The sequence below is a fragment of the Primulina tabacum genome, chromosome 6 (genome assembly GCF_025594145.1).
Source record: "Primulina tabacum isolate GXHZ01 chromosome 6, ASM2559414v2, whole genome shotgun sequence".
Taxonomy (NCBI): Eukaryota; Viridiplantae; Streptophyta; class Magnoliopsida; order Lamiales; family Gesneriaceae; genus Primulina; species Primulina tabacum.
In genome coordinates, this window is record NC_134555.1 from 36,076,122 (window position 1) to 36,095,794 (window position 19,673).

General features: G+C 36.9%; 1 protein-coding gene across 1 annotated transcript; it reads left to right on the plus strand.

The window, feature by feature from the left end:
- Positions 1-647: 647 nt before the first annotated feature.
- LOC142550213 (uncharacterized) lies at positions 648-2,447 on the plus strand. Its single transcript, XM_075659451.1, has 3 exons — positions 648-914; positions 1,813-2,044; positions 2,128-2,447. Exons 1-3 carry the CDS (start codon positions 648-650, stop codon positions 2,445-2,447), a joined length of 819 nt encoding a protein of 272 aa, XP_075515566.1.
- The last annotated feature ends 17,226 nt before the right edge of the window (positions 2,448-19,673 follow it).

Below are 19,673 nucleotides of genomic sequence, written 5' to 3' on the forward strand. Positions count from 1 at the left end.
TGTTCAGTGTGTATCTAAGAAAGGTGTGATTACTGTGATCACTAATGAGAAAAATGAACGTATTCCTACTAGGAATGTTACGGGGTGGACAGTGTGAATTGATTATAGAAAGCTGAATGATGCCACCCGTAAAGACCACTTTCCCCTTCCTTTTATCGATCAGATGTTAGAAAGATTAGCAAGTCATGAATTTTAATGTTTCCTAGATGGGTATTCAGGGTACAATCAGATCACTATTGCACTTGAGGACCAAGAGAAAACCACCTTCACTTGTCCTTTTGGCACCTTTGCTTTCAGACGTATGCCTTTGGTCTTCGTAATTCCCCTGTCATGGATGACTTCTCTATTTTTGATGCAATGTTTGATGAGTGTAGCAGAATCTTAACTTGGTGTTGATGAGGTGTGAGGAGACAAACCTGGTGCTGAATTGGGAGGATTTTCATTTCATGGTACAAGAAGGGATTGTGCTAGGACATAAAATTTCTGAACAAGGGATTGAGCTGGATAAGACAAAAGTGGAAGTCATCAAGAATCTACTACCAACGACATCAATAAATGGAGTTAAAAGTTTTTTAGGGCATGCCGGTTTTTACCGGCGTTCTATTAAAGATTTTTCTAAAATTGCTAAAACCATATCTTCTTTACTTATGAATGATGTGTCGTTTGGTTTCAATTCTAACTGTCTACGGGCATATGAAAATTTAAAGGAGCGCTTGGTGACAGCTAATGTTTTGGTGGCACCTGATTGGGATCTGCCTTTTGAGATAATGTGCGATGCTAGTGATACTGTTGTTGGTGATGTTCTAGGCCAAAGGAAGAACAAGGTATTTCACACCATATACCATGCAAGTATGACTTTAGATGAAGCACAATTGAATTATGAAACAAATGAAAAAAAATTACTTGGAGTACTGGTATTTGATCTTGATAAGTTCCATTCATACCTTGTTTTGTCAAAAGTCATTGTTTTTATTGATCACTCTACACTTAAGTACTTGCTTGCTTAGAAATAGGTCAAACCACGATTGCTTAGGTGGATTTTACTTCTTCAAGAGTTTGACCTTGAAATAAAAGATAAAAAGTGTGTAGAGAATGTTGTAGCTGATCATCTTTCTAATCTTGAGCATATTATCAAAGAATGTGTAAATCACGAGATAGATGATTGGTTTCCTGATGAACATTGTTGGTGATGCAAAATTGTCCATGGTATGCATATTTCGCTAATTTTCTTGTTACAAACTCACACCCCCAAATCTAACATTTAACCAAAGAAAGAAATTTTTTCGGACGTGAAATATTATTTTTGAGAGGAACCATTCTTGTTCAAAATTTGTGCAGATGCCATGATAAAGTGGTGTGTGGCGGCGTAAGAGATATGGAAGATTTTTAGTCATTGTCATGACCGTGAGGTAAATGGTCATTTTGGGCCAACACGAACGATATCCATGGTACTTGAATGTGGTTTTTACTGGACAACTCTTTTCAAAGATGCACGTTCGTTTGTACTTGCTTGTGATAGATGCCAGCGCACATGTAACATTTCTAATCGCCATGAAATGCCTTTGAATAATATTACGAAGTTCGAGTTTTTTGATGTTTGGGGGATATATTTCATGGGACCGTTTCCAACATATTTAAAAACAAATTACATTTTTGTTGTGGTTGAATATGTCTCCAAATTGGTAGAGTCAGAGCCATATGTCCCTAACGATGCTCAAGTGGTACCGATATTTTTGAAGAAAAAATATTTTTAATATATTTGGAACACGACGAGCAATCATTAGTGATGGTGTTACCCATTTTTTCAATAAGCTTTTTGAAAAAAATTTGGGCAAATATGGTGTCACTCATAAGATCTCTACTATCTATTACCCCCAAACAAGTGGTCAAGTTGAGGTGTCAAATCGCAAGATCAAGAGAATTTTGGAAAATGTCGTGGGAGTAAGTCGTAAAGACTCGTCTTTGAGGTTAGATGACGTGCTTTGGACGTATAGAACTGCTTTTAAGACACCTATAGGCATTATACCTTATAGGCTGCTTTTTGGTAAGGCTTGTCATCTACTTGTGGAGTTAGAGCACCGAGCATATTGGGCAACAAAACACTGAATTTCAATTTTACTGGTGCAGGTGAAAGAAGATTGCTGCAATTGGACCAGCTAGAGGAGTTCAGAAATCTAGCTAATGATCTAGCACTTTCATACTATAAAAAGGCAAAAAAAGCTCATGACAGATGCATTGTTGCAAGAGAATTCAAGGAAGGTGAGGCGGTGCTCCTATACAATTCAAGACTAAGGTTGTTTCCTGGAAAGCTCAAATCAAGGTGGACTGGACCATATATGATTATCAAGGTGTTCCTCTCGGGAGCCATAACTTTGAAAGATGGGAATAATGAACCTTTCACAGTCAATGCCCAAAGATTGAAGCACTACTTGGGTGGCGCAGTGTAGCCACAAATTGGAGTCATTCAATTCCAAGACAATCAAAACTGAGAGAGGATATAGTCTAGCTCTAGACTATAAATTGAGAACCAATTTATGTCCCTTCCAAATAATAATAATAATAATTTTTGTGTTTGTGATCGAGTGGTATAACTTTATCGCTCGAGCACGATTGCCTTTAAGTAATATTTTTCCTTTTTCTTTTTCTTACTCTGTGTGAAAACCTACCCAAATTGTTTTTGCTCATATCGCCTACTTCATCTTTACAGCTTAAATCACTCCAAACTTGGCTGCAATCGACGTTTCCCTCACTAATAGATAGGTTTGGCTCGGATTCTACTCTAAAGTACACAATACTCCGGCGAGTAAACCATTCTCAGGCCATTGGCGCACCATCTTTGCCCATTCCCAGCCATCTCAGGTCATTTTTTGTGAATTTCTTGCAAGGATTAAGGAGGAAACATCATTATTCATCATTTTTGGCTTATTTGGCACACTTCTTGTCATCCCCACAGGCTCCAGTTTATGTTTGGCCGTCATTCATCATTTTCCGACGACAGTCTTCACTCTCCAGCACCGCCACTTCATATCTGGTAATCATGCCTCCAAAGAAATGGAAAGGCACTCCCGGTTCTTCCTCGTCATCGTCATTTGATAGAAGTTGTTTTTGAATGAGGCCACAAGAAAACAATTTGATGATGTTAAGATCCATCAAAATCCGATAGCCGAGAAGTATTTTCGTAATCAGTTAGAGGAAAAAAATCTAGGTCTTGTTGTGGGTTTGATTCGGAGGGGATGGGTGAATTTTGGAAGGCAACCCAATGCAGCTGTGGTATCTGTTGTGAGATAATTTACGATAATGCGGTAGAAAGGACAGATGGTAAAGAATTCGTTCAGGGTAAACTCGTATCATTTGATTTTGTTACTAAATACGTTGTTAGAAATGGCCGAGGTAGATGATTCTCGATTTGAGTCATTGGTAGCTGCTCCCGATTATAATACGATTCTCGAGACACTGTATCATCCGGGAGCGATCTGAAAACCATTAGGGGGGCCTCCAAGTTGCTTCAATGAAAAATATTTGAAGGCCAAAAATTCTTTATGGTATCAATTTTTGTCAAGGCGGATGATGTCTGACTCGCATAAGAGCGACGTACAAATAAGGGCGATGCTGATTTTTCCTATAACCGAGTGTTATAACATAAATATGGGAAAACTCATCAATTCTCTTGTTCAAGTGAGTATTCACAATAGTCACATTGGCTTATTTTTTCCCACTATTATCTCTGAGTTTTGTGCAAGAGCGGGAGTTGTCTTCCGAGATGACGAGGAATGGCTACAGCCGATGAAAGACATTTTTGCGGGGGACTCTCAAAATAAGAGTACGAAGCGACAGTATGATTTTCCCACTCGTGAGGGAGATAAAGGTGGATCGAGGACAGCTACACCATGACCACTACATCCACAACCCCGAAGACGGTCTCAAAATGATAATATGAATGATTCTCTAGCTTTCACGGCACATCATGACCACGTCAATGCTCACTTCAATGACCATTTTGCCTACGTGGAGTCTCTGATGCTCACCATGCTCATCCAAGGGGGCGTTGACCCATCGACCATACCACCACCGTCATTGTTCATTTGTCTGTTCCAGTTCCAATATGACTATCAGCAACACGATGAAGTATCCGGGGTACCACCACCAGAAGTTGAAGAGGATGAGCCTTGATCAGGGGAGCTTACTGTTTCCCCTTTCTTTTTGTCGTCTTTGTTTCATTGTGTCGTATGCTCTGCATTAGTTTCTGTGATATGCTTATATGATTAGTTTTTGTTCGTTTAAGTCATATGTTGCAATGAGGACATTGCACACACTTAGTATGAGGGGATCAAGGATTAGTCAGCTGTGTTTATTGCATGTTGTCTTTTTATGGTGAAGCAATAATTTTGTTGATCGATGATGATTTGGATTGATGAATTATAGGTTTATTTGTTTTGTTACTCGTTATTGATACCCCATTTGGTAAAAGCATGAATTTTGGTTTGAATATTGAATTTTCTTATGCACATACAGTGTTTTTCGGTAGTTGTATGAAGGATAGTTGAGTTAAAAATTTTGTGAGGGCAATTAGACAGACATGAAATGTGAGTAAAACTTGAATGAATATCTATGGAAATGAGTGACTAACTAGTAGCATGCATTTGAGTAGAAAGTCTTTGTGAACCTGAAGCTGGAATAACATTTTCTTAAATGTGCATAGAGCCTAAATATTTTTCCCTGGGCCAAATGAACTTACATGCCATATATTCAGAACCTAGGGAGTACACATGAGAAAATTACGCACAAAAAAAGAGGAGACGTAAGGTGAGAGGAGCCAAAAAAGGGAATGAAATTCCATCCCTAGGCTATAAAGGTGGAGATGTACGGAGTTGAGGAGTGTCATATTAAAATTCTGACAAGTGCATAATAAAATTGATGGGTGTACTCCCAATATTAATGATCACTTGATCGTATTTTGACAATACCCCTCTAAACATTATTGTGCAAACATGAAATTCTATTGCATCGTGTTTACTGGTTGCTCACAAATGGAAATGCAACTCAGGAGAGTGAAAACTGACATTGAAATCTTGATTTGGTGACTCACATGATTTGAGAATGTATTTATCTAAAGTGCAAGCTATCAGAACCCACATACTGCATACACGCACATGTTTATATTCAATTAAAAATGTGATGTGGTGATTTAAAGGGGTGTTAATGGATGTTGTGATTTGACTGATGTGATGTACATCAAAGACCCATAAAGGCATGAGACACAAGCTTGTTGCTTCATTATCGAGTTGGTTGTTTTAGTATCTTTACTTTATTTGGTGTCTTGTTTCGTGTCGTTGTCATGTTCCATAACCCATTTTTCTTGAGGGCAAGCAAAAGGTTAGTATGAGTGGGTTGATATATGTCGTTTTTACGTGTTCTATTGCATTAGTTTTGTATGTGTTTGCATTGTGTGTGTGTGTGTGTGCATTTCATTTACATTTTGCTCATTTTAACAATTTCATATGCATATGATCGTGGCTCACTCGTATTTGATGAATTTGTAGGCGAAATGGCCGAGAAAGTGAAATAGTGTGAAAAGCATCAAAGAAAGAAGAAAAGGATGAGAACTTGAGGCAGATCAGTTGGCGCTAGAGCAGTAGAATTTCAATGTTCGAGCGGGAAAAGTCATTTCTCAAACCTGGAGAGAGAGTTGTTGGCGCTACTACCGCCCGAGTAGGATTCACATTTGGAAAATTTTATGCGTGTGGTTTCTTTCCATCCGAACGAGGCTCTTACTGGTATATGGCGAAGATTAAGGTGGGGGGAACCGAAATTTTTAGTAGCAATTGAAGCTTGAAGGAGAGGATTTGCGTGGAGTTGAAGAATTTCGAGATTTCCAAGCACGTTCTTCTCGTTTTTATCAAGTCTAGTGTTTATAGTTTAGAACTTCTAGTTTAAACATTGTTTCACATATTTTTATCATGAATTATACGAGCTAACTTGTCATATTTGTTGGAATTTCAAGGGATCCTACCCCAAAACCATGGTTTTAGTTAATTTAACTCTCGACTCTTGATTTATTCCTGAGTATGCTATTGTTTTTCATTGTATTATTAAAGCGTATCTAACTTTACTATTTTTTTATTGCGAGTGAGTTCGAGAGAATAACTTTAGATAGAACGAATAGCATAGTTCATTGATTTACAATTTGCATATATATATGAAATTAGATAGACATTGATAGTATTAGTAACAGCGTGCATGTTTATGTGCGCTGCTAAAAGAAAATCATTTTAAAAAAAATCGTGTCTAGACATTAACGGCGTACATTAATCTCACGCCGTCAATATTATTATTCACTGCATGCATATTAGCACGCTGCGAAAAATAGGCGCAATTTTTAAATTAGCGACGGTTTTGGATAATCCGTCTTTAATTTAAAAGTTGCGACGGTTTAGAAAAACCGTCACTAAACATAGCGACGGTTTTTCTAAACCGTCGCTGATTTCATATCCGCGACGGTTATAAATAAATTGTCTCTAATAGTCGTATTAACAACTGTCGCTCATTTTAAATCGCTCATTTTTCTAAACCAACAATAAAAAACCGTCGCTATTAGCAATAGCGACGATTTCTACTGTCGCTAATAGCGATAGTTAAACCAAAAACTGTCGCAAATTGTCTATAAATATCCGTATTTTTGACCCATTTTCCTCCACACCACTTCACAATACTTAAAATTTTTCTCTCTTAAAATATTTTAGTTTCGATTATGGGTACGTTTTTTCGTTTCAGTTTTTGGTTAATTTTTTAAGTGTTAGTTAAGATCATGAGTATTGTTATCATAGTCAATTTGTAAGTTTTTTTAAAAAAACTTATTAAACTATAAAAGTAATTTTTTTATTTTAACGAAAAAATTAGCGACGGTTTTTGAACTGTCGCGAAATGTAATCGTCGCTAAATTTAAACCTCGTCGCTAAATTAGCAACGGATTTTAAACCGTCGCTAATTAGCGACGGCGGCAACGGTTTTTTACCATCGCTAATTACCGCCGCTAATTTTATATGTTTTATTAATATTAATGGCGTACATTGTACGTTGCGGATTATTGTATTAACAGCGTATATATGTACGCTGTGGATAATAGTATTAACAGCGTGCACATGTACGCCGCGGATAATCTTGAACTTTCAACAAATTGCAGTTGTGCAGCGTGCAATGTGCGCCGCGGAAAGAGACTTTGCGCACTGCGAAAAGTCATTTTTGTTGTAGTGGGGTTTCATAGAGCGACATGCAATTCAGATTTGATAAATAATTAAAGAAATTTAATTACCTCACTGTGTTGAATTAGTTTGACATAGCTCGAGAAGGTGTGTTTAATTGTTATCAAAAGCGTGGATCATTGTCGAGAATAATTAATTAAATTAACGAGGAGTAGGTTAACCAAGATTCCCAACAAATTCATTTTTCATTGAATCCTTAATTGATCATCTTAGTTTGTTCATTTCATCATCTAATCCTTGAATCATTGAGTTAATTATTTATTTAATCATTCTAGTAGTCAATAATCATTCAAATCATCGTTGCTAATTTATTAGTTGGAAATAAAATTTGTGTAATATAGTCTGTATGGAACGATATCCGTATATTTTTATACAGTTTACTATTACTTTTCATCGTGCACTTGCGAATATTTTTAAGCATACAAAATCATATTTTTAGTGAGGAATTTATACCGGAAGTTTTTCTCGACCAATTTGATATTTGTTTTATTTTCAATATATTATTTTTCTTGATTTTAATTATTGATTGTTGTTAGTTTAATATTTCTTGTTAATAACTCGATCATTATTTACATGTCTATTGATTAATCACGAATTAGAAGATGATTGGTTAAATATAGCAACAAAGACGTCAATCAACACATGATTAAACTGATTAGAAATAATATTCAGTTTCAGTATGCGGTTTTAGGTGAAAACTGAAATTATACAAAGATTTAATGCATTTATATATAACTAAATTCAATTAGAAATAATTTCGTTGTTATATATTTAAATAGGTTTATTAACTCGATGAATCATTTAATAAAAAATTGGGGATTTCGCCATTATTGTTAAGAATTTAATAATTAATTGAATTTTAACACGCATCAATATAGTAGAGTTCGGCACCGTTGTGTATCTTAGTTCTTTATTTGAAGTTGAATCTCTCTTTAATCTTTGAATCTGTCGTTTTTTATTGCAATTGTTTTATTTAATAGTTTAGATTAATATTTCATATATCCTCTTTTTATTTATTTTGTTAACTTAAATTAAGTGATAAAGTCTAGTAATTAAATATTAGTTTTTGTGAGATCGATGCTTGAATTCATCATCCATTTACTAGAACTTGACATAGTTCGCTTGCAAGATTTAATCCTAATCGAAATCGTCGGTCAAGTTTTTGGAGTGGTTGTCGGGGACTAATTTATTTAATATTAAAATAATTTTTTTTCTTGAGACTAGACATTTGTTTTCCAAAAAAAAAATTCATCCGTTTTTTGTCTAATTTATTTTTATTTCTATTTCCTTTTGAGGTTCTTCGAGATAGATCATCGACAAGTATTTACGAATTTTGCCCAACAATACTTGGAACCATTCTATGTTACTTGGGGGAGATTCAATGATTTGGCGATACCATGATTTGCCAAACTACACTCTTATTCGAATTTTCAATATTGGTTTGGATGAGGCAACAAGAAGTGGGGTAAACTATGGAGCTTTAGTCAACTGGTAGTCATTTGTTTAATAGAGATTACAATAGTATGACGCACTTGTTAATTGATATAGCTGATTTAGACTATCACTAACATTGTGATCCTTCACTACAGAGTTGGAGTCATCAATATCCTCCACAATTATGGCCCCATTTTGTGAAACCAAATTTTTGATCAACAAGAAAAGTGTAGCGAACATTTACATGGAATCATGGCTCAGTTGGAAAACATGATCAATAATTCAACATAGATAAGTAAGAAGTTTTTAGAAATTCACATCAACTCTATGTGTTTCATAGATGAGTAAATTGAGCTCCTAGTGCAACCAGTTTCTAAAATCCGTCAAGAGAATGAAGCAATTTTTACCGATCCATTAATGCCCAATTAGGTATGGGTGAATGATGACAACTCAAACAACAAAGATTTGGAGAGTGATTCAAATAATGTCGATGAATTTGATCTTTCACAATTATTTGAGCTAGAGGAAGAAGAATTCTTCGAGGAATCCCTATGCAAAAATGAGCCAAAAGTGAAATTGGAAGATGTAGAAGAATACAATGCGAACGATTTGAAACCATATATCGTCTTAAAATATATTCCATAAGTAGATTCTTATTTCCATCAACGCAAAATCCAGAATATTACATCCTCTACGAGATTTATCGTTGATTAAATTGTTCTTCCCTTAAAAATCAATTTATGTCGAGTGTTGCTGGAGCGACGAGCTTACAATGTCAATATCATGCCAAGCTTGTGGACACACATAATCAAGACCCATATGTAATATTGTATGATACTTACTATGGGTGGAAGCCGCTCTTTGATGACTGCTTCTCCATACTCAAGCTATAGACAATAAATTTAGAGCTTACTGGGAGGCAACCCAGTGTTCTCATTCAAGTTTTTTTCTTAGAAGCATGCTACAATTTTTAGTTATTGGGATAAGGACAAACGATGACCCTATCCTAAAGGAGAAGAAGCCAAGTTAGTATTTTCAGTGAATCCTCCTATTAAGTAGTCATAAGGAAGTGATCTTAGCAGCTAGTTGGACAGTGGCCGCCCCGTGGCTAATAGAAGCTAAGCGCTTGAAAAGCGCGCTAGGTTGAGGAATAAGGGAAAAAGGCTTTCAAGAAGAGATTCGCTCCTAGTAGTTTACCAGATAAATTAATAATTCCTTAAGTATTTTTATTTTTTTATTTTATAGGTGTTGAATTCTCAACAATGACTTGATTTGTACCCAGAGAAGTTGTCAATATAAAGGATTATCATTTGAGTATTTCTAGAAGCATCTTCTCCAATGATTATTCAAAGTTACGACAATGTCAGAGAAGTGTTTTTGCTATTTATTCTTTTCTTGTTTTTATTTTAACATAGCATGACATTGAGGACAATGTCGATCTTTAAAGAGTGGGAGGATTGTTTGTTTTGTTTTATCTCACAACACTTAGCATGTCTTTAATGTTTAATCCTCGAGCATTGATTTTTTTTATGATTTCTCTTTGGGAAACTGTACTTGTGATTACTTGAGACACTAATTGACTTTAAGGATTTTTTTTATCACTCAAGAGATTAATCACGCTTAGAATTGATTGATATAAAGTGTAGTTGTAGCTGAAAGATTTGAGCATGAAGTAGTTTTGCATAATATTTCGAGACATCATATTTGCATTTTAAGTCATACTTATATGAGTTAATTGTGAATTGACAAAAAGTAAGCTCAAGAAAATAATGAAGGAAAAAAAAAAGAAAAGATCCAATCTAGAACTTTTCTGATTATCCTTCGAGCCAAAAATACGGAGGAAAATGACTTATGGTTGATTTGGGCATGCCTAGGACCGTTAGAGTCTTTTAAGCCTACCCAATGCATCATTCATAACCCTAATATCCCCTTTTGAGCCTAATAAATCGAATGGAGTGTGCCAAAGGAGCAAAATTAGCCGCATTTGTATCTCTTCAAAATCCAACGTCAACTACGAATTTTAGCTCATACAATATTCCTCTACCTTAATTTTGAAAGAAATGAACCTCTTTAGCGCTTTCAAATTTTCAATAACTCCCATGTGTTGACAATAGATAAGAAGAATTGGAGGAGTTTGCGAAAAAAAGGTAATGTAGAATGTAAGGCCCAAGAGTATATCATTTTAATCCGAGATTATTTAATTGATGAATTGATGTGATCATGGAAGGACAAGCTCCGAGGAAGACATGGGGAGAAGCATGGGATACGTGTGGAGGCCAGAAGACATCGTGCACATGCACGGAGTCTAGGCGCGCATATGCGTGAGCAGGTGAAATCCTAAGTGCCGAGACAGTAAGTCTCACGCATATGCGGGAACATTGGACGCGCATATGCCCGAGAAGTGCTGAATGAAAAAATGTGACACATGTCTTGCCATGCATATTAACATGTACTCAAACCTCCATCCACTTCAGAAGTTGAGCAACAAGAAACGAGACCTCCATGCTTAGAATCCTCAAGCTTCTTCATCTTTTAGAAATTTGTCTGTGCAAGATTGGACCATCCGATTTTCGATCCAAGCATAGTTCCCTGCTTCTCTTGTCAAGAGCTTCGAAGGGATGTAAGTTTTCTTACTTTCCTGCATGGTTCGAAATTTAGGTGTTGGAGAAATCATAATTTGATTGATATTATGTGTTCTTGAGATTATGGTAAGCATGTAATCGAAACCGGATCGAAGAACGGACAGTGTATGCAATTGTTATCATTTTTCAGCCTATGTTTGAATGGGGTTGTACATATTTTGGAATTATAGTTTGTATTTGTTGATGGTTTTGAGTGGTTGATATTCATCTATTGTTGTTTGAGTTGCCGGGTATCTCGATATTGCGCCGTTATGCCGTCGAAACGTAATTAGATTGAGATTGATCATACCATGTCTTGCTTTGAGGTGTATGTTGATATTGTGCCTCTCGAAAATTTCATTCCAGATTTGGTATTGAAGGCTTTGAACTTGAGAATTCAACTTCGAAACCGGTAGAAGAACGAACAAAGCAAGATTGAGATTGGTTGCGTCAAACCAAAAACCGAGAAAAAAAGGTATAAATCAATGTTAAACCGGGATAGATAACTCGAGTAAGATATGACTTGAGTTCCCAAAACCACATACTAAATTGTTATTGCTTTGATGTGTTTGAAATTCTTGAGATTAATATGCTTAGTCTACTGAGTTATAGAAAAGCATGTACTATGAGATAGACATCTTGGATGAGTCTTTGGTAGAGGTGCCAAGTCACTGGACGTTTGGTTTATATTGATGCGCTTAGGAGAAAGATCGACTCCTATTGTAGACACTCGATATAGTGTGCCGAAGTCCGGGAATAAAGACGTACCACCACCTCGAATGGGAGAGTAGGTGGGAGACTTGTTACGTTCTTATTCAAATCGGGATCCCTAGATAAGAGTCGAGTCAAAGATTAAGAGTTAAAGAGTTTGATTTAAAGCGTTTAATTGATCCATTTAATCCCAATAATGATTGGAGAAAATGAGTTAGCGTCCGGGTCCCCACAACAGGTGTTATCAGAGATGTATGTTCCTTAGACTGAAATAGAAGCGAGTGAGCGGAGTACATTGAGTTTTCTTTCTTGCTTCTGTGGTACTAGACTGTGATTTATTATAATGTTTATTTACAAACGTTGTATGCTAGTATGACAGCATGTTTTACTGCTTTAGAAAGTACATGTTTACCTTATTATCTGATTTGATTGGAAACGTGTATTATTGGAGAATGAATCAGAACCGATTCTTGATCAGAAGTATGATGATCAGAGGAGGACTGAGACAGATTTGCTAGATTTGATTACTAACCATTTTGATAATCAGATATGCCTCCTCGAAGGGCCGCAGAACTAGGGTAGTACTTTAAACAATCCGATGGATGTTACAGCGACACCCATGGAAACACTGTTAACGAGATTTCAGTCATTCAAATCGCCGACTTTGAAAGGCACTGAGACGTCTATCGATTGCGAGAGCTGGCTTGATGATATTGAGATGTTGTTTGATTCCCTTGACCATATAGATGAGCGTAGAGTCAGACTGATTGGGCACCAGTTACATGAGGTTGCAAAAAACTGGTGGCTCACAACCAAGCGAGCTTTGGAGCATCAAGGTACGGTGATTACTTGGAAGATCTTAACAGCCGAATTTTATCAATGATTTTTCCCAGTATCGTACAAAAAGGACAAGGGGGCAGAGTTTTCTAACCTGAAACAGGGTCATCTGAATATTGAAGAATACGTGGCCAAATTCTCTACCTTGCTACGTTTTGCTCCTCATGTTGCTGATAATGATGAAGCGATGGCTGATCAGTTCATCAATGGGCTGAATCCTGATATTTTTACACTAGTAAATACGGGGCGACCAAATAATTTTGTTGATGCCTTGAACAGAGCAAAAGGAGCTGAAGCGGGCTTGATCAAACAGCGAGGAACTTTGTATGTTGCTCAAACAAAGAAACAGCCACAACCTTCAGCCCAGTTCCACCAACCACCTTCTAGATTTGATAGTGGCAGTAGCAGCAGTGGGAAGAAGGATAATCTGAAAGCCCGAGGAAAACAGTTTAAGAAATCTAGAAGCAGCTCCTCTAGTTCCAGTGGTTCACGACAGACTGGTTCTGGCCAGAATTATACAGGGGTCTATTGCAGAACATGTGGAGGAAGACATCTAACAAAGCAATGCAGAGGAGTGCTTGGTAGTTGCAACATCTGTCGACAGCCGGGATACTTTACCAAAGTCTGTCCACAGCGAGGTTCTCAACGATCCCAGGGAGCAGGATCATTTGGATCAGTGGCTCAGGCTGATAGACGATCATCTTCTGTTCACTCTTTCCAGCCACCACCTGCCCAGTCACAGCCGAGGCCAGGAGGAAGCCAGACTGTTAGCCAGCCTCCGAGACAGCAGACCAGGGTGTTTGCATTGACCGAGGAACAGGACCAGGAAGCACCTGATGATGTGGTTGCAGGTAACTGTTCTCTTTGTGGTTACCCTGCTTATGTATTGATAGATACAGGTGCATCCCATACTTTTATCTCTGAGCGATTTGCATTGATACATGATTTGCCTGTTGAGTCTTTATCTACTGTAGTATCTATCTCTTCACCTTTGGGGAGAGGTCTTATATCAGTGAATTCTGTTAGACATCGTATGCTGCAATATGATTGTAATGAGATAGAGTTAGATTGTATTGTACTCGGGTTGTCTGATTTTGACTGCATTATTGGTATTGATATGCTAACCAAGTACAGAGCTACCGTAGATTGTTTCCAGAAAATTGTAAGATTCAGACCTGAGATGGCTGATGAATGGAAATTTTACGGTAAGGGTTCCAGAGCTCGAATTCCTTTGGTATCTGCTTTGTCTATGACTCGATTATTGCAAAAGGGAGCAAATGGATTCTTTGTGTATTCAGTAGATGTACTGAAGTCGAGCCCTTCATTGGCAGATTTGCCAGTGGTTTGTGAGTTTGCTGACGTCTTCCCAGATGAGATTCTGGGTTTACCTCCAATCCGAGAAATAGACTTCAGCATTGAACTGATAGCAGGTACAGTACCTATTTCAAAAGCTCCATACAAAATGGCACCAGTTGAACTGAAAGAATTGAAAGATCATCTAGAGGATTTACTAGCCAAGGGTTACATCAGACCAAGTGTTTCTCCTTGGGGCGCTCCAGTATTGTTTGTCAGAAAGAAAGACGGTTCAATGAGACTCTGCATTGATTATCGGCAATTGAACAAGGCTATGATAAAGAATAAATACCTTTTACCTCGTATTGATGACCTATTTGATCAGTTGCAGGGTTCTTCTGTTTATTCCAAGATCGATCTGAGATCTAGATATCATCACTTGAGAGTTAGAGATTCTGATATATCGAAGACAACTTTCAGAACCAGGTATGGCCACTATGAGTTTATAGTCATGCCGTTTGGTTTAACGGATGCTCCAGCTGTGTTTATGGGTTTGATGAACCGTATATTTCATAAATATCTTGATGACTTTGTGATTATCTTTATTGACGATATTCTGATTTATTCGAAGAATCTGATTGATCATGCTGAGCATCTGAGAATTGTATTGAAGACTTTGAGAGCTGAAAAAATGTATGCAAAGCTATCAAAATGTGAGTTTTGGCTGAAACAAGTTGTATTTCTGGGGCACATTATATCTGGAGATGATATTTCTTTTGATCCTAGCAAAGTTGAGGCTGTGATCAATTGGCCTAGACCGACATCAGTGCCAGAGATATGCAGTTTCATGGGTTTAGCTGGCTATTATCGTCGATTCATCAAAGATTTCTCCAGTATTGCTAAGCCGATTACTCAGCTGACCCAGAAGAATGCCGTGTGAATCCAGTTTTCTGGAGTTGAAAAAGAGATTAACCAGTGCTCCGGTGTTGACTATCCCGTCAGGTATTGGTGATTTTGTTGTTTATTGTTATGCTTCTCACAGGGGACTAAGTTGTGTTTTGATGCAACGAGGACATGTTATTGCTTATGCCTCGAGACAATTAAAACCACATGAGACGCGCTACCCGATTCATTATCTTGAATTAGCTGCCATCGTGTTTGCATTGAAAACCTGGCGACACTATCTATATGGTGAGAAGTTTGAAATTTATTCTGATCACAAGAGTTTGAAATATCTATTTTCACAGTCAGAAATGAATATGAGGCAACGGAGATGACTTGATTTGTTGAAAGATTTTGATTGTGAAATCAAATATTACCCGGGGAAATCAAATGCAGCAGCTGATGCACTGAGTCAAAAGGTATGTTCTTTATCCCTATCGACAATTGGTGTCTCGAATTTGATTGAAGATTGCTGTCTTTCTGGATTGGTATTTGAGACAGATTGTAAACCTCTGAGATTTTGTACCATTCAAGTTGAACCAGAGCTGATTTCAAGAATCAAAGAAATACAGAAAGCCTATCAGAATATTCAGAATTCGATTGCGATGGTCAGATCAGGGCATCAATCAGAATATCAGGTTCATGATAATGCGTTATATGTGAATAATCGTCTTGTTGTGCCAGATTTTTCAGACTTAAGACAACAGATTTTGACAGAAGCACACTGTAGTCGTTTTAGTATTCATCATGGTGGCAGAAAGATGTACAATGATCTGAAGAAATCGTTTTGGTGGAAACAGATGAAATCAAATATCGCAGATTTTGTGTCCAGATGTTTGAATTGCCAACAGGTGAAAGCAGAAAGAAAGAAACCAGGAGGTCTGCTGCATAGCTTATCTATTCCAGAATGGAAATAGGACCACATTTCCATGGATTTTGTTACGAAGCTACCACGATCCTCCCGAGGTTGTGATGCGATTTGGGTCGTTATTGACAGATTGACCAAATCAGCGTGTTTCATTCCATACCGAATGACGTATAGACACGATCAGATGGCAGAAATTTATGTCAGAGAAGTGGTTAGATTGCATGGAGTGACAAAGTCCATTGTATCAGATCGTGACCCTCGATTTACTTCGCACTTTTGGCACAGTTTGCAACAAGCTCTAGGTACGAAATTACACCTAAGTACTGCATATCATCCTCAGACAGACGGACAATCAGAAAGGACTATCTAGATATTGAAGGATATGCTTAGAGCTGTAGTGCTAGACTTTGGCACTAGTTGGCAAGATTCCTTACCACTTTGTGAATTCTCATACAACAACAGTTATCAGACGAGTATAGAGATGGCTCCGTTTGAAGCTTTGTACGGCAAGAAGTGCAGATCCCCTCTCTACTGGGATGATATCTCAGAGGTACCTAAAATTGGGCCTGACATGATTCGAGATATGACTGAAAAAGTAAAGCTGATTCAGCAGAGAATGAAGACAGCTCAGGATAGGCAGGACAAATATGCAAATATTCGATGTCGACCTTTAGAATTTGAGCAAGGAGACAGAGTATTTCTGAAAATTTCCCCTTCAGAGGCGTTGTCAGATTTGGCAAGTGAGGGAAGTTGTGTCCACGTTATATCGGTCCGTATGAAATTCTTGAGAAGATAGGTAATCGTGCCTATCGACTCTCTCTTCCTCCTGCTCTATCTGGAATACATGACGTCTTTCATGTGTCTATGCTATGGAAATATCTTCCTGATGCTTCTCATGTTCTTCAGCCTGATGAGGCCGAACTCGATGAAACTCTGAGTTATTTTGAAAAACCACTTAGATCCTAGATCGTAAAGAAAAGCAGCTCAGAACGAAGACTATTCCGCTAGTGAAAGTGCAGTGGAGTCGTCATGGCATTGAAGAAGCTACCTGGGAGAATGAATCAGACATGAGACAGAAATTTCCAGAGTTGTTCCACTGATGTGAGTTTCTTATTTAGCTTCAGTTATATCTTATTATCTTATATAATTTGATTGCCTGCGATTTCGAGGACGAAATCATGTCTGGCGCGCATATGCGCGAGACGAAGCGCGCATATGCGCGAGCAGGTGAAATCCTAAGTGCCGAGACAGTAAGTCTCGCGCATATGCGCGAGAAGTGCTGAATGAAAAAATGTGGCACATGTCTTTCCATGCATATTAACAAGTAATAAAACCTCCATCCACTTCAGAAGTTGAGCAACAAGAACCGAGACCTCCATGCTTAGAATCCTCAAGCTTCTTCATCTTTTAGAAATTTGATTGTGCAAGATCCGACCATCCGATTTTCGATCTGAGCATAGTTCCATGCTTTTCTCGTCAAGAGCTTCGAAGGGATGTATGTTTTCTTACTTTCCTGCATGGTTCGAAATTTAGGTGTTGGAGAAATCATAATTTGATTGATATTATGTGTTCTTGAGATTATGGTAAGCATGTAATCGAAATCGGATCGAAGAACGGACAGTGTATGCAATTGTTATCATTTTTCATCCTATGTTTGAATGGGGTTGTACATATTTTTGAATTATAGTTTGTATTTGTTGATGGTTTTGAGTGGTTGATATTCATCTATTGTTGTTTGAGTTGCCGGGTATCTCGATATTGTGCCGTTATACCGTCGAAACGTAATTAGATTGAGATTGATCATACCATGTCTTGCTTTGAGGTGTATGTTGATATTGTGCCTCTCGAAAATGTCATTCCAAATTTGGTATTGAAGGCTTCGAACTCGAGAATTCAACTTCAAAAACGGTAGAAGAACGAACAAAGAAAGATTGAGATTGGTTGCGTCAAACCAAAAACCGAGAAAAGAAAGGTATAAATCAATGTTAAACCGGGATAGATAACTCGAGTAAGATATGACTTGAGTTCCCAAAACCACATACTAAATTGTTATTGCTTTGATGTGTTTGAAATTCTTGAGATTAATATGCTTAGTCTATTGAGTTATAGAAAAGCATGTACTATGAGATAGACATCTTGGATGAGTATTTGGTAGAGGTGCCAAGTCACTGGACGTTTGGTTTATATCGATGCGCTTAGGAGAAAGATTGACTCCTATTGTAGGTGGGAGAGTAGGTGGGAGACTTGTTACGTTCTTATTCAAACCGGGATCCCTAGATAAGAGTCGAGTCAAAGATTAAGAGTTAAAGAGTTTGATTTAAAGCGTTTAATTGATCCATTTAATCCCAATAATGATTGAAGAAAATGAGTTAGCGTCCGGGTCCCCACATAGAAAGGGAAGAAGATTGATGAAAAAATAATGATAAAAGAAAGGAGGAGGGAGGAATGTTGCATGGTGTGGTGATTCAAAGGAAATAAAAGGGAATGTTGTCAAGGATTGAAAAAAAAAATGAAGAAGAAAAAAAAGCTGAAGGAAGATGAAAAAAAGATAGAGTACGAAGATGATCAAAGCTGGAGTATTGCGAAAAAAAACAAGCCGAAGGAAGGGAAAAAGATGGGAGAAGATAAATAAAAGTAGGAGGAAAATAGAAAAGGGTGAATGACGAATATAATAATAAGCTGAAGAAATGAAATAATGATGGGAGATGATGAAACTAGAAGTAAAATGAAAAAGTTAGATAGCAATGATGAAATTCAATGAGGACAAAAAAATAAGAGGTGAAAGATTGTATTGTATGATTAAATTGTTTATTTTGTCTCGTATTTAATCTCCGTACTTTTATTGTAGTCGTGAGTCGTGATCTAACATTATAAATTTGAAACGACCTATTGACCAGATCATAATCCTCCAACATTTAGTGGAGAAGAGTATGAAAGATGAGCTTATGAAAAGATTCGTTAAAAAAATCAGAAAATATGAGCACCACTTGAACTAAAACATATTTGAGGTATATGATTTTTTATTTCCACACTACATGTCCCATTATCTTATTTTTTCTATTGAATTATTGAGTTTTGAAGTTGCAACAAAAGCGAATTTTATCATTTTCGAACTGTGATTCTTTGATCTACTGTGACGGAATTTGGTAGGATACAAAGTGTTGATTGTGTCATTTTTTGGAAACCATTGAATATTTCTCGGTTATATTTTTATTCTCTAATTTGTTCGAGGACGAACAAAATGCTAAGTATGAGGAGGATTGATAAACCTGAATCTTATACATATTTTAAGAGTTTTATTTTATCATATTCGTGTTTATCTGATATTGTTATCCCTTATTTTGTATTTACTTGAAGTCGTTATCCCTTATCTTATGCTCATTTGAATTCAGTTTATAATAATCTTTAGATTTGAAAAAAGAGGAAAAATGTCTAATTTTATAAATAAAGTGATTTTACAAGAATTTCAAAAACAACAAAATGTCACAAATAAGGAAATAAAATAATAATAAAAATTTATTCTACTTCATTTTAAAAGACAATGGAAACAAGGATAAAAAAAAAAAGAATTTTGAAAATTTTGGACTCATTCAAGTGGGAATCTACCGTTTGTTTAAGAGATTTTGAGGCTAATTTATTAGAGTTTTCGTGTAGAGAGTTTTTGGGTTTTTTAAAATCTTGGTCCCTTAGAGAAGATAAAAGCTGGAA

Excerpts from the sequence above, each read along its gene's own strand:
- LOC142550213 (XM_075659451.1), top strand. The coding sequence starts at position 648 with ATGAATGATGTGTCGTTTGGTTTCAATTCTAACTGTCTACGGGCATAT. Across the intron at positions 915-1,812 it reads AAAAATTACTTGGAGTACTG|CTTTTTGAAAAAAATTTGGG; the intron begins GTATTTGATCTT and ends TTTTTCAATAAG. Across the intron at positions 2,045-2,127 it reads ACCTTATAGGCTGCTTTTTG|GTGAAAGAAGATTGCTGCAA; the intron begins GTAAGGCTTGTC and ends TTACTGGTGCAG.